Here is a 15295-nt window from a genome sequence, read left to right as displayed (position 1 = left end):
GAAGGTGGTGGTGGTGAGGTTGAACTGGGATATTTTCAGGGAGGCGATGGAGAATGCAGGGCGATAGGCTACGGAAGAGTATAAAGAAGACCAATTTTATCTTTCTTTTCTTTTTCGTTTTTTAATTTTAACGTAAAGTTACCATTTTGCTCCTTAAATTGTTAAAATGTGGTTAAAATCATTTTTCTGATTAATTGACAAAATTTTGGATGAAAATCGTCCAAAATGGCCTTAGATGCAACATTTAGAAAAGTTAGGGGTGACGGCTCCAATAGATCAAAGGCTTGGAAAAAGTCTGTTAATTTTTCAAAGATTTGGTCTTTTGCTGCAATTATCCCTTTTTTCCTTTTACATTGTTTTATTCTAATTGTAACTTTATTTTGCAATTAGTGTCTGCACTACTTAGCTATACATTCGTTTCGAAATTCAAATTCGAAGGTGCAGTTGCGTAGCAGTGCAAGAAAAGCTTGAAATTTGAGTATACTCTTCTAGTGAGTAAATGTCCTCACTCCTCATTTCACCATTTGTGGCCTTGTCAGCAATATTGAAATGTGAACGATGTTGTCTTGTCGGGTTAATGAGTTTTTTTGTTGCCTTATATGCTTAATAAATTATTTTTTGATTATTGTTGGAGTAATATCATTGATGATTTTTTTATTTTATTTTATTTTATATATATATATATATATATATTTGCAATTTTAAGAAGTTGAAAATGGAAGATCAACCCGCTCTCAAGAAGAATAAGAACTTGTTTTCCTTCTTTCAAAGGATAAATCGACCTACTGAAAGTATAGCTTCGGATGGACTAACTGGAGATCATCCTTCATTATATCGACTTTTAAATTTTAGCCTGTGCACCAAAAATTCCTCGATCCACCCCTACTCAAGAAGGCAAATTTTTGACATTTCGATTGAATAAGCAACCTGAATTTTGTAACGATTTCTTTTATAAAAGAAACATCCTACCAATAATTAGTGGAAATAAGCCTACTTAATATATCTATACATATAGATACGCGAATATCTCTATACATATGCTGATGGTTCACGAACGCCCATGGGATTAAGCATAAACATTGTCCCAAGACTAACAACTTTGGATGCCATGTTGCAAAACACAATGTTAGTGGTATTAATATGTGTTGGCCTGAAATCAAGGAACCCAATTAACTAATCTTCTTAAATTCTATATTTTATGAAGTTTTAGACTATAATATCAATGTGGTAGGATATCTAGGGTTGACTTACGACTCTAACATCTCTGGAATTCTTGGATCTTGGTCCTTGGCAGTGGAGTGGAACAAAAGTTGTGTTATTTCTTTCAACACAAAAGCCATGAAATTTTGCAATATAATCTCAAATTCCAAAACTTTCTCCTCTCCCCTTATATTTGTAACTATTGTTATAATGGGGTACATTGTTTTATTTACGCAATACTTTCTTTACGAGACATTTGGGACACTTTTAGTACGTTAGTTTAATAAAATTCAACAAAACAATTGATAGACTTTGTCACGCCTTAAACATATTGAACACAAATTTCTAAACTCAATTGAATGGGATGTATCAATAAATCAAATTCTCATGTATCGTGCTTCTTTTCTTCATAAAACTATATCTTTATTTAACAAAAAAAAATTATTTGAATTAGAACTTTATATACATAAAAGGCTTTTCTCCTAAAAACCAATATAATATTGGTAGATAATATCACATCTCTTAAAACGTCCAACCATCCTAAACTTTCGTATATATTTAATACGGTTCGTTGAACATTGGTAGCTATAATTAAGTATGAAACGAAGTTAAAATTCTATTAATTATCTAGTATAAAACTTTTTGAACTTCCATATAAAATATTTCCTCGTTAAGTAATAAAATTATGGAGGGGTTTATTAATGGACTCATGATCAGTCTTAATAACATTAATTGAGAAAAGGAAACACACAAGATTAGTTGTTAATTATAATATTTACTCCAACATATTAAACATACCATAAATCAGAAGTAAACTTTTATGATTTTCGTGAACACGAAAAAGTTTCTTAGACAGTTGATGCATGAAATCTTACACAACACACTCATAGGATTATTTTTCAATCTTCTTGAAAAGGAAAAAGAAAAAAGAAAAAAAATTATAGACAATTTTTTTCTCTCTCGAACATTTCCTCTACTGGTGAGCATTTTATACCATAACTATTCGAATTGGAGTAGAACCAAATTCAGGTGTATGTGACCAAATTGTTAATATATATATATATTAATATTTAATCACGAAACAAATATTTGATGAAATGTAGTATTGAAATCACTATCACACAATCTAAACTCCATAACGAAATAAACTATTGTTTGTTGCTTTATTTGATTATGTTAAATTTTTGGTACTAATAAAATTTGTTAACAGTGGAACACATATTTGACACCTAAGCATGTATTTATCTTGTCGTTGGCGACCAAATCGAAACTACTTACGAAGGACAGATTACATTATCTTCAAATTGACCGTAATTGCTGTTTTTGTGAACGAATGGAAGAAACTGCTCGCCACTTGTTCTTCAATTGTCCAATTAGCAAATTAGTTTGGCACATAATCCGTGCATGGGTTGGCATTCGAAGGTTAATGTCCACACTTCCTAGCACTCTCAAATGGATCAAGAAGAAAAGTAGGGGAAAATCTTGGCACAGCAAAGTGAAGCAAATTGCACTTTTTTTGACAGTTTACCACATTTAGATGGCAAGAAATAGGAAGATTTTTGAAAATTTTATAACGCAGATTTATAGCATTGTAACTCTGATTAAAACACATATATACAAAGTCATGTTTTCTTTGTATCCGAATATTTTGATCCAATATGAGTCTTTGGCTATGAGTCTTTAGATTGTTTTGTTGAACTTTATCATTTTCATTTTGTTTTACCGAGGAATGCTCGATTTTGTTGTATAGACATCTGCCTTGTTTTTTATTTGCTTGGGAATGTCCAGTGTATTTGTATATGTTGTTGATCAATATAATTCACGCTCGCTGAGAAAAAAATAAAATAAAAAATTGTTAACAGTGTTGATAAGTGAGGCACACATCAATATTGAAGAAGTTAATTGGGATGAGCATTTTTCTGATCCCATAATCTTTGTTTCTTCAATTGACAGCTTACGTAAAACCATTCCCCAATGTGGTTGTGCCATTGGGATTAGAATTCTGCCCCTTTGACCGACAACCTCTTAAACATAGATCTCGTAATTAGTAGTAAATTATATCAAAGTCAATCTTAATTAATCCTTTGTTTCAACATTAATCAAATTCTTATTTATTATCCCAAAAAAATCTCCCTGTTCATACGGCGCTAGAGTAGGGTTTTATAGTTGGATGTCTTGGGATGAGAGTCAACTCCATAGTTACAGGTATTTAAAGTTTTCGGTGTAGTACACACGTCTCGTTAAATCGATATTTTTCCTCACATCACTTATTATGAGAATCGATGAAATGCTCGCGAAGGTAGAAAATAAACATGAGCAAGAAAATTATCAAATAGAACAACCTATTTAACTGTGGTCGAATCCATGTACAAGGAAGAAAGGCTAAAATTTATTAGCGAATAAGCTGACTTTCATAAGTAATGTTAAATAGGATTAGATTTAATTATAAATATATTTTTATTTTTTTTATTAGGATTATAGTACACACCTTATTGAGAGTCACTTTGATTGTATTATCAAATTTCAATGAATTTTTAGATAAGTTCAATTTATGTAAGTATTTTAACTAAAAAACTTGCATAAATACACTTGCGATTTTAAACATACATTCAAATAACTCTTAATTCTATCACAAATGAGATATCAGACTAGTAGAACTCTAAGAAATTCCAATTTTATTATTATATTTACAAATTAAAAATAAGAAATGAAAGGAATTTCAAAAAAGAATAAAATTTCTTAATTTCTACCTAAATCAAATCTTTTAATTTAGGATTTATTATCACATGTATCAAGGGTTGAATCTCTTGTTACACCCTCACGTGCCCATTAGCTTGAACTTGTTTAATAATGTAAACATTAACTGCTATCACTTAATGTGCAGTGTGCCAACCACTTCAAAACAACATTTGAAACTGAGATTTTAATTCAATCTGTCCAGCACTTAACCTTGCTGTCTAATTACTGTTTGTCAGATAATTGTCTCCAGGGTTGAAAGTTGAAACTCCCATCTACTTCTTGAGATATACCCTTCAAATCATATAAGCAGAGACTTAAAGCCTGACTAAAATTTGATTCATCATGTTGTGAAAAGAACGTCTTAGCCGTCATTGAAACACAATCTAGAGACGTATCAGTCAATATGAAATTCATAGATGTAAATGACAGATTTATGATTTTACGCAAAATTCTTTTCGAACTTGTTAATTTATTTCAAAATAAGGTAAGGAATAAAGCCCCCTGTCCCGGCTTGGGGACAGGGTTGAGGAACCGGCAGGTGCCCCTCCAATGGCGCCTCTGTCCCTGACCCTGATCCCAAGCCGATACAGGGAGCCGGGTTGTAAAGTAAGATAGACTTCGGCAGTGCAATAATTGATGCAGGAATTGCATAGGCTTAACTTGGTCTCACTAGTTGGATTCAAGAAAAACATTGAACACACAGACCTTCTCAACCTTTTTAGATGTATTTAAGTACAAATGTGCATTACTTGGAACTTGTGATTCAAATTCAAAGCATACATAATTGTTGAAATATGAAAGTTATTAAAATGCACTCACCCCTCTTTTGCCCTTCACTAATATAATAGAAAGGTATTGTGAGAGTAAAAATACTTGCTAAAAGTAGCCTCTAGTCGGTAATTCGACATCATGAGCTATTCGCACCATCGATCAACATCAACTTATCTCAATTTTAAAGGAAGAGATCGACGATCCCAAGTTCCTTTACTCTGTTGAGAAAGTCTTTTCCACTGAATAACTCATGTAAGTAAAAATATGTTGGATTATGTGCAGCCTAATCATTAGATACATTTATGACATCAACTGCAAATCGATCCAATAATTCTGTATATATAAAGGATTTTAGGGAGAACAATATAGTGTGTACAAGAAGTACCTACTACTAGACTCGAGAAAGAATCTGCATTACCGTAAGTGAAGCTGACGAACAAAAGTTTGAGTGTACACCTCAAAAATTAGTTGAAGTGGGGATATTTTCCACACCTTCCAAATGTAAGAAGGAGATTATATAGGAAGAACTAGCTAAGCAGACACTTGGCAATCCAAACTCTTCCTAGCTAAGCAGACACTTGGCAATCCAAACTTAACCAATGACAAAGGTCAACTTCTAATCGAACTCCCCAAGTTGTCACTGCCTGTATCCCTCAGGATTGTTAGCCTTTTCGCATTCTTCATAAGATCACTACAATAGCGAAATGATCGAAACAAAAATTAGAACGCTAAACAATTTACTAATATTGTTCAAAATCAGTTCAAAATGAGAATGATATAGCGTGTTACCTGAAGGTTTCGTCTCTGGCATTTTTAGTGGTGCCTACAGCATCACTATAAAGCACATTGCTCAACATTTCCGTTTTTTCCATGCCAAACATCTCCGCCAACTTTTTGTATAGTTCTTCATATGAGTGAAAAACTGATAAGTCAAGGGTCCGACCAATATCTTCGGACTCCATAAACACCTTACATTGTCCTGTCGCCAACCCAAAGTCCAGTTTCTGATCTTTGAACCGTGGAAACTGTTCGTCCAAAGAAGTTTCTTGTGGACAATTCTGAATAACTGCTGATCCAGAACCATTGGAGAGATTTGCTGTATTCTCTTGATTATCTAAAGAACAACTTTGAGAGATTTGCTGCTCAGTGAGAATTGGTTGACCAAACAAAAGAAACACAGGCTTTTGTGTTTCATTATCTAGCTTTAAATTTTGTGTTGAGTTTCCTACTGTAATCGGCAAGCAAGATATTGAATCAAAGATTGGATTTACTATGGGATTATCAAGTTTATTCGACTCAAACAAGTGCAGTCCCGGCTGCAGATTTTTGACGTGGAGATCCAGTAAAGATGATCCAAATTGAGCATGCCTGGCTCCCTGTATGCCTGCAGAAATATTGTGCTGTAGAAAACACGAGGGGCTGCTGAGAATGAGGGTGTTGCTAAGAAGTGATGGAACCTGAAGTTGCCCAACCATGGGAAATTCTGGAGGTTGTGGAAGCCGCGACCTCTTTCTTGGTGGAGAAAAGGGGGAAAGATGGATTGCGGGCATATTTGATACCAATTCAACTAGCCATGGGTTGACTCGTTTCCCATTTTGTAGTAAATCAGGTTCGTCCCATGTTACCTGCAAAAATGTCCGAATCAAAGAATGTGAAAACAGCTGAGGAGATTGACAAATTCTTTTTCCAGCTAAAAATCAAAGGAATGACTCAACTCATAGGAGAACAAATTACAGTCTCCGTTTTTCGTTTCTTACAACACTATAACTTATTTATACAGCCTTAAGAGGGATAAAGAGAGGCAAATTCTTAGTTTCAAGAACAAATAACTGTAATAATTCAACTTAACTCTTGGGAAAACAAGTTTATTTCTCCAAATATGCATACCATGTTGAAAAATGATAACGAAGCATATAATTATGGAACTCATGGATTGCAGCAAGAAAATAAAATTGTCATGTAACTAACTACCTGAAGAAGGCGCCAAGGAGAATTAGGCCAATGGATGGGGTCTTCGACCTGAACAGAAGATACGGTTCCCATGAACCAGCTGATCCGAGATGAATCTTCGGTCTCAAAAGCCATCTTAAACCTCATCCCTGCATACCATTGGACTCTCATTGCATCCCTCACGGAAGAGGCCCTCACCACAAACTCCGGCGTGCTAGCTCGTGGATAATAGACGACCTCAAATGGTTGTCCATTGGCAGCGAGATTTGCTGCTTCAATAACAGATTCAGCTTTCACTTTCTCCATTTCCCCATTCCCTTTCTTAACATTTGCCATGGCCAATTTCCCGTTTTCGCACAGAAAACCGGAGAAGCCCCTAAACATGGATGAGGCAGAGTTCGAATCTCCAGTGTTCCATCCTGAAGACACCTCAGGTCCACCGCCAATGCCCCTTTTCGCCCTCCGAATCCCAACACGTATATCCCCATTTTCTGCCCTATAGAACACAATGGAATCACCGGCAAGGAGCTTCTTCTGATTTACAAAATTACTCCATCCGGTTGTCAAAAGATGTCGACGGGGTGTCCCTCTATATATATGCCTAAATTTCCAAGTCCCCCCATGAACATCCTTGGCAAAAATTGTCTGAACTGGGGGCTCAGCCGAATAATTCAACCTCGGAAATATAGTCTCAGCACAATACCTCGGAACAGAGAATCCCCCACCATTGTTTGCATCAGACTGCGTCAATGTCTTAGCAAATGAATTTGATTTTTCTTTTTCATCATTCTTATCAAATCCCAAAAGTCCATACTCATCATCGCCATCACCGTCATTGCCTCTTAATGGAACTAATCCAATTTTCGAGTAAACCTCGTCTGTCTCTGCATCAGCCAAATATTTAATGGATGAAACTCTACACGGAATAAATGGTGAAATCTTCGATAATCCCCATAAATCTACATTTTTATGGGCATGTTCCGCGTGGCCTTGAGGAAAATAATAGATTTTGGAATTCACTGGAGGCATTTGAACCATCCCACCAGCACAGGCATGCCATAAATGGGTATCCAAGTATTTTTCCACTTGATTCATGGGTTTGTTCACAGAATGCATAATATCAATCATCTTTGGCTGCAAACACATCCACAAACAACAATCATTAATCTTCTCTAGCAAAAAGTTGAAAGGTGTCAACAAAAAAACTAGTTTATAAGAAAACCCGCCCAAGAATCCATTAATGCATACATAACATAAAGATCTTTTCTGGGTTCCAGATGAAACAAAAAATTGAGAACTACTTACGTAAAGGAATAAGCCTTTTTTCCCTGAAGCCAAAACTTGCCTTTATTCTTATATATTTTCCACTAAAACTTCTGAATCTTTAAACAATTGAAGATCTAAAATGTGTCCTTTTGCTTCAAGAAAGAGCGACAGATAATGAATGGAGCAATGGTTGGTTGTTGTAGGATTACTTTTCACACAACATAAAACTGTTAAATGACAGACTGAGATAAGAAAAGGAGAAACTGAGTAGGGGATTTAAGCAACAGTTAGGAGAGAAATAGAGTTGATAATGACAGGGGGACAGACAGTGACAGGAGACAAACACACAATGAGTATGTGAGAGAGACTTTTAACAGACACCTGAATCTGAAGCTTCCTCTGACCACCAGACGGTGGCAGCAGATAGAATTGATATTGACAAATGACATACGACATGCATTGTGTAATTTATATTTTACTTGAGAAATTAGCATCGTTATTATCTATCAATGTTATTCTATAAAATGTTCTTATTTTTTACTTTTTGACATTTTAAACCCTATTTTAAACTTTCATTATGAAAAAATCCTTTCATCCAGTTTCTGAATATAAAAATTGTAAAATGATAAATATACCCTTCGATTTAAATAAAAAGACAAAAAGAAAAGAACAAATTGCAATTATATTCCAAAACATTTTAAAAAATTATAAATGAGCCCAAATAAATTATTAAAAAGGTGATTAGCACAAAACATCCATATCTTTCAATATTATTGTGCAAAACGTCCACATACCTTTTAATATTATTGTGCAAAATGTCCATACCTTTCATTTTTTGATATTTTTACCTTTATTTTTATATTACATCCCGAAAATCATCATATTTATTCATTTTCTCAATAAAAAGCTGTAAAACTATTTAAATAAAATAAAAATAAAGAATAAATTGTAACTATACTCCCAATTTTTTCAAAAAAAAAAAAATACGAATAAATTTCAAATAAATAATTAAAAAAATTATTGAGTATAATTGTAATTTGTTTTTTTATTTTTCTTTTCTTTATTTTTTATTTAAATATGAGGATTTATTAGTCATTTTACAATTTTTTATTGAGAAAATAGATGAAAATGATGATTTTCGGAATGTAATGTGAAAATAAATGTGAAAATGGAAAAAAAATTTAAAAGTTGGACGTTTTGCATAATAGTATTGAAAGTATATTTAAAATTTTTCATTTTTGTTTTTTGTTTTATTAAAATAGAATGATATATTTGTCGTTTTACATTTTTTTATCAAGATATTGTATGAAAATAACCTTGTTTTCGCAACAAAATGTGAAAATAGTGATGAAAATGCCAAAAATGAAAGTTAAGGACGATTTACACTTTTGTGTTACCCTGTTAATTACCCTTTTACTTTTTTGGTTGTGTTTTTTCAATCAATTTATAGAAACTGGAAAGGCTTTGTTTTGCAAGATTCCAACGACCAAACCCCAACAAACACTTGGACCATGTATGTACTCATATTCAACTGCTGCTCTATGGGGAACTTTTTTTTTTTTTTTTTAACCACGAAAATTTTTAGAAATCGAGACGAAAAGTAACTTTTTTTTGAAGTAAACTCTTGTTTGATTTTGATTTTTTAAAATTATTTCTATTTCATACCTGTTTGACAACCATTATTTGAGAAAAACAATGTTTTAAATAGTGATTTTTAGAAAAATATGTGGTTAAAAAGTAGGAAAAAATTTTGAATTTATATTCAAAATATTTTATTGTATGAATGTATGGTTGAAAATGAATTTGTAGAAAAAAATTTCAAATAATGTTGTCAAAAACCAGGGCTAATTTTCAATCACATTTGTCAAAAAAATAATTTTTCATGTTTACCATAATTTTTCTCTGCTCTTTAATTACACATTCACAAAAAAAAAATGGAGAAAAGGATTTTTTCAAATAATCACTTCTCAAAAAATCTTTATCAAACCAGTGCTAAAATTATATTCTAGTGAAACCTCTACTCGACCAATTACCTATTGTCAAGATGAGTCGAGATGCAAGTTCTATGTTTCTTCATCTCTCTTCTTTACAAAATCTCATAAGTCGAATGCTAGAAATCTTATTACATTCTCTCTTTTAAAATTTAGTCATAGTTATTATTCATGCGCTTGTGCTTATATTGCCCAATGTCCGATCATTGTGAGCTTTTTTCTTGTTTTAATCGCAAGTGAGGTTTCTTACTCACTGTCCAGAGAGTACTGGGGTAAAGCAAGATGTTGGTTCAAAAAACAAATTAATGTACCCTTGGAATGAAATGTAGGATAAGCCAAAAGTAACCGGCTATTAATTTTTTATTATTATCAGCTAATCTGTTAGATTATAATTATTAAAAAATATATATATATAATAGACGTCATAATAAAGATGCATTTTACACATAGGACACGTTGCTATGAACCTATTAGAGATTAGAGATCGACCACCATAACAATGAACAATTTTTTGTTTTTTGCTTTTTTTCAATTTTTTGTTTTTTGTTTTTTGTTTTTTTTTTTTGGGATTATATCGTCTAATACTTTTCAATTCAATCTATTAAATGTGAGAGTAATGTGTACACAACTAATTAAGAATCATCATTGAGCAAGCATCAATATTTCCATTAATTTAAGTAGCCGATTAGAAGTTGCTTTTGATTGCGTTTAGTGTCATTATTAACAATGTTTATGTGGTAATTAGTTTTCTTTAATCATCAAGTTATATTTGCACGTAATGGACAAGATCATTGGTGTTCATGCTAATCTTCTAAGCAAAACCCAATGTCAACCCTTGTCATATCCAAATTTGTCGTTGGATGTATAGGTCAGACATAATCTCACATTAGGATAGAAGAAGAAGGATACGAAATCGAAAATCGTAAGCAAGTATAAAGAACATATGATATAGAGTGATTCTAATAAGGATAAGTGTCCGGATCGAACAAATATAAAATTACATATGTTTGGACTATTTTTTTTAAGTTTTTTGACATTTTGTGATTTCAATGTGAGAATTATTTATACTTGTCGATGCAAGGTTTCGCTACTTGTTACCAAACCCATGTCTCTCTTTCTCTTTACAAAGAAAAAGGCTCTGCCTATAATATGTTTATATAGGAATGAAATATTCGAGAAACCTCAAACAATGAATATATTAGTATAACATAAAAATTAGGTCAATTCACAGTAACGTAGTACTGGCTGAGTTCCACCAATGGACACCTTAGTCCATCCTAGTAACTAATGAAATTGTTCAATGTGGTCTTGCATTCGATACTAATTTAGAATTTTCAGACATAGAAAATTCAATAGAATAAAAAAAAAACATTATTAAAAGACTAATTCCACGTAGTATAATTAGATCAATATCTTTGTTAAAAACAAGTAAATGGGTCATTAGATGAGGTATTAGAAAAGTTAACGAAACCGGCAGTCGATTTTCTTGAAAGCAATAGTTGTTGTTAATGTTAACCTTTGAGGTAGCAACACTAATGTTGTAATTAGGATTCCCTTAATACAATAATTAAGGGAGCTGCCGTTTCATACTATCTTTTGATTGAGTCGAATGTCATTGTCAACTTTGTTTATGTAGTAATTTTTGTTTGTTTTGAATAGTCACTCAACTCAAATTCTATAGCAAGCTAGTTATTGAACTTAGGATCCGTTTGATTACAAAGATGGAATTTGGGTAGAAAGAAAATGAATTCCAGGAAATTGAATTGCCTAGAAATTGTTTTCCTGAGAATTGTCAATTTATTGTGTTTGATTGGTGTTGACCCCAAAAAGTGCGCCAACAGATGCCGGTCCCACCCGCGCTTGCGTGGGCGAATGTCCAACACGCTAAGACACGTGGACGGTCTACAATAAGCGGTTCAAATGGGCGTGAGAGTAGCCCAACGACGCGGGACGGTGACGTTCGGAATCCGGCGAGTTATTCGTGATCCGATTGTAAAATAATTACCAACCGGTGCTCGTCAATGTATGTATAAAAGTGTATAAATTTGATTTATGTATTGCAAGTAACTGAGAGAGTTGAGTAAATATAGTCTTTTGTATTGATTCTTGCATTAGTCCTTTGACACTATACAATGGGGGTATTTATAGTGATACATATGGAATGGGGACCCTTGGATGAAGTGGCACGTGGCCTCATCTCCATAGTTTAAATGTCTGTTCATAGGTATGGGATTTGACTTGCTAGCTTACGGCGCATTTATTGTTTGTGCAGGACCTCCACGCTAGTGACAAGACTTGACCTTTATGCTTATGGCAAACATTCCATCAATCATTCGAATAAGATCTGTGCAGGGGATCCCTTGGGAGAAGTGACCATGGAGGATGTTTCCTTGTGGTTGAGGCTCGCGCATCAACTTCGGGGCTTCGTCCATTCGAGGACCTCAGCTACAACAAAACCTTCCACGCCTCGGGCCATGGGCCTCGGTTAGAAGCAGTTCGGGTGTAACCCACCTCGGCAATGTGGGCCACCTCAGCAGGAATGCCGCGTGGATCAGGATGAGTGGCCTACTGGCCCAGGTGGATAGGACAAGTGTGACAACACGCAACAATAGTCCCTCAAGTCCAAGTATGATCATTAATGTAATGCGTGGACTTTAACGGAGTAAAAGTTGAAAGAATTTTTGAATTTTTTAAAACCCCCAAATAAGTACCACAAGTCCAAGTATAGATATTTATATCATGGTTGGAGTTAGAGAAGTTTTGCTGTAGGTAGGTGTGCAGAAATCGAGGTGGTTGGGAAACCGAACCTGCGAGGTTTGAGTGGCAGATGAAGGAGCCGAGGTGGTTGGGAAACCGAACCTGCGAGGCTTGAATGCTGAATGGGTGTGAAGAAGCCGGGTGGTTGGGAAACCGAACCTGCAAGGCTTGAATGCTGAGTGGCAGATGAAGAAGCCGAGGTGGTTGGGAAATCGAACCTGCGAGGCTTGAATGCTGAATGGGTGTGAAGAAGCCGAGGTGGTTGGGAAATCGAACCTGCAAGGCTTGAATGCTGAATGGCATATGATGAAGCCGAGGTCCAATGGTGATTATTGTGCTTTGGTCTCTGTGCCAATGATTTGATGTTTTGTGCTTGTTTTCGAGGAAAGGAAGCTGAACCGTTACGAATTCCAAGGCGCTGGCGCCGATGAATTAAAAATGCAATTATGAGTGTAGCTGGCGTTTCTAAAAGCAGACGCGTTGGAGAGGTGCGTGTGAGGTACGCATAGATAGGAGGCGTAGGATTTCAAAAACTGTTTGAATTCAACGCCTCGGATTGGATCTGAAATGGAGGGCTCTGATCGACTGAGATTTGATCCAACGGGTGGGGTTCGTCTTGGACCTTTATAAAAGGCGAGGAAATCCCACTTTTCAGAAATTTTGAACACTTTGCATTCTCAAATCCTTTAAAATCTCCCATTTTTCGGCGTCAAGGTTGTCTGCGATTAGATTCCGAACAGTCTCCATCTGTGTTGAATTCTTTTAGGTATTGTTTGCCTAAAAAACCGTTGTTATTCTTTGTCGTCAAACAATGGAGTCCACTTCGGGTAGGGAGCTTGTCACAGTAGCGTCTTTAGACCATGGGGTAGGTCATGGGGGGATGTCCGAGGTGGATAGCTATGCCATGGCCGAGGAGGACGTGGATTATACCCAGGAGTGGGGGGCTTCTAGAGTGCCTTCAAACATGACGGGGAAGAGGTTGGGGGAACTTAGGGAGAGGTACAGTGTGCCTCATAACATAGAGATGTTAGTCCCCGAACCGAACGAGCGGGCCTGCTATCCGAGGCCCGGCTGTGTGGCCGTGAGTGAATACCTGTTCAAAGCAGGTATGCGTCTTCCTTTGCACCCCTTCTTTAGGGCGGTGTTTAGGAAATTCATGCTGTCGCCGATCCAGGTTCTGCCGAATGGGTGGAGCCAGCTGGTCGGCTCGTACTTCCTGTGGAAGGAAGTGTCTCTTGGGGAGGACATGCCTCTTCATGTCTTCCTGACCCTGTTCCAGCCCCGTGTGATTGGGAAGGAGTCCAGGGGGTGGTACTACCTCACGCCTTGGGGGGCTCACGCACCCTTTGTGGTGGGACTTCCTTCCTCTATCAAGGGATGGAAGGAGTCCTGGTTCTGGGTGCGAGGTAAATGGCAGGCAGTGGAGGGTGACAAAGCCCTGTCATGCACAGAGCCGACCCAGTACTACGAAGCTCGTGAGTCTCCCGACCTGTGCTTGTGTTTTGGAATCAGAATATGAATTCGTCTAACTGTTGAAGGTTCCTCTTTGCAGATAGTAGTACGAGGTTCGAGCTCAGCAAGGAAGAACTCGAGGTGATAGAGGACATTTACAAGAGGCCTCTGAAGCTTCGACACTTCGATCACCTGATTGATAGAAGCAGATACTTCTTGGACTTCGAGCTGATGGCATCCAGAGGTATGGGGCTCCAACACTTGATGTTTTTAACCTGAATGTTTCTTATGCTGATGCTAATCTATGGTGCAGACAAATTCAAGAAGAGGGAGTACCCAGCTCCAGACATGGCCTCCATCTTGAAGGCCACTTCTACTGCGAAGGCGAGGCCCCTGAAGCCTGGGTCCAGCGGAGCAAAGGAAGTTCGAGGTAGGGTTGAGCGCCTATCGAAGGACTGCATTCCTAGGGGCTTGGAGGAGGCATCTACTCAGAGGCCAGAGAAGCCTAAGGAGCCTTGTGGCAAAGAGAAGGTCTCTGAGGAGACAAAGAAGAGGAAGCTAGTGTACATCTCCAGCTCAGCTGGCAAGTTTGGGACTACAGCGTCCCATAGGGCTGAACAAACTGGGGAGCCGAAGCTTCTCGCTGCAGCCTCTAAGGCCATAAAAATGGAGATGGTGAGAGAGGTGGAGGCTGAAGAGGCCAGAAAAGAGGCTGCAAGGCGAGCTGCTGAAGCCGCCGAAGAGGAGTCGGTGAAGGAGAAGCCAGTTCGGGAGAAGGGGAAGTCTCCAAACTTCCTAGCTGGGAGGGAGGATGAGCTGGCCCCAGCCTTGGTGGAGGCTCTCCCTGAGGAGATAAGAGGTGCCACCGAGAGCTTTTACAAGTTCTGGACGGAGAGGTGGCAGCTTCATGCCTCGTCTTGTGATGCCACCGACCTCACTAGGGCACTGGTGAGCCAAAGCGCCCGGACCTTTGGCCTCGTGCTAGAATGCAGGGAGGCATTAGGTGAATTCCAAACAAGGACTCACGCCTCGGAGGGAAAGGCTGCTTCCCTTGCTGAGGAGGTGAAAGCTGCTAAGGCCGAGGCTGAAGAAGCCAAAGCGCAGAGGGTCGAAGAAGCGGCGAAGCTCGAGTCTGCCCTGACCCAAATTGAGGCCCTAAAGAGGGAAGT

At 36.9% G+C, this 15295-nt stretch overlaps 1 protein-coding gene across 1 annotated transcript; it reads right to left on the bottom strand.

Moving 5' to 3' along the window:
- Positions 1-5029: 5029 nt before the first annotated feature.
- Positions 5030-8211, bottom strand: LOC111375524 (auxin response factor 18-like). Its single transcript, XM_022998364.1, has 4 exons — positions 7966-8211; positions 6682-7794; positions 5500-6335; positions 5030-5401 (listed from the first exon to the last, which is right to left on the bottom strand). Exons 2-4 carry the CDS (start codon positions 7786-7788, stop codon positions 5320-5322), a joined length of 2025 nt encoding a protein of 674 aa, XP_022854132.1. The 5' UTR covers positions 7789-7794; positions 7966-8211; the 3' UTR covers positions 5030-5319.
- Positions 8212-15295: the final 7084 nt, after the last annotated feature.

The sequence above is a fragment of the Olea europaea genome, unplaced genomic scaffold (genome assembly GCF_002742605.1).
Source record: "Olea europaea var. sylvestris unplaced genomic scaffold, O_europaea_v1 scaffold1381, whole genome shotgun sequence".
Classification (NCBI taxonomy): Eukaryota; Viridiplantae; Streptophyta; class Magnoliopsida; order Lamiales; family Oleaceae; genus Olea; species Olea europaea.
Note: the sequence above shows the minus strand (reverse complement) of the source record. Positions and strands in the feature narration are given on the sequence as shown.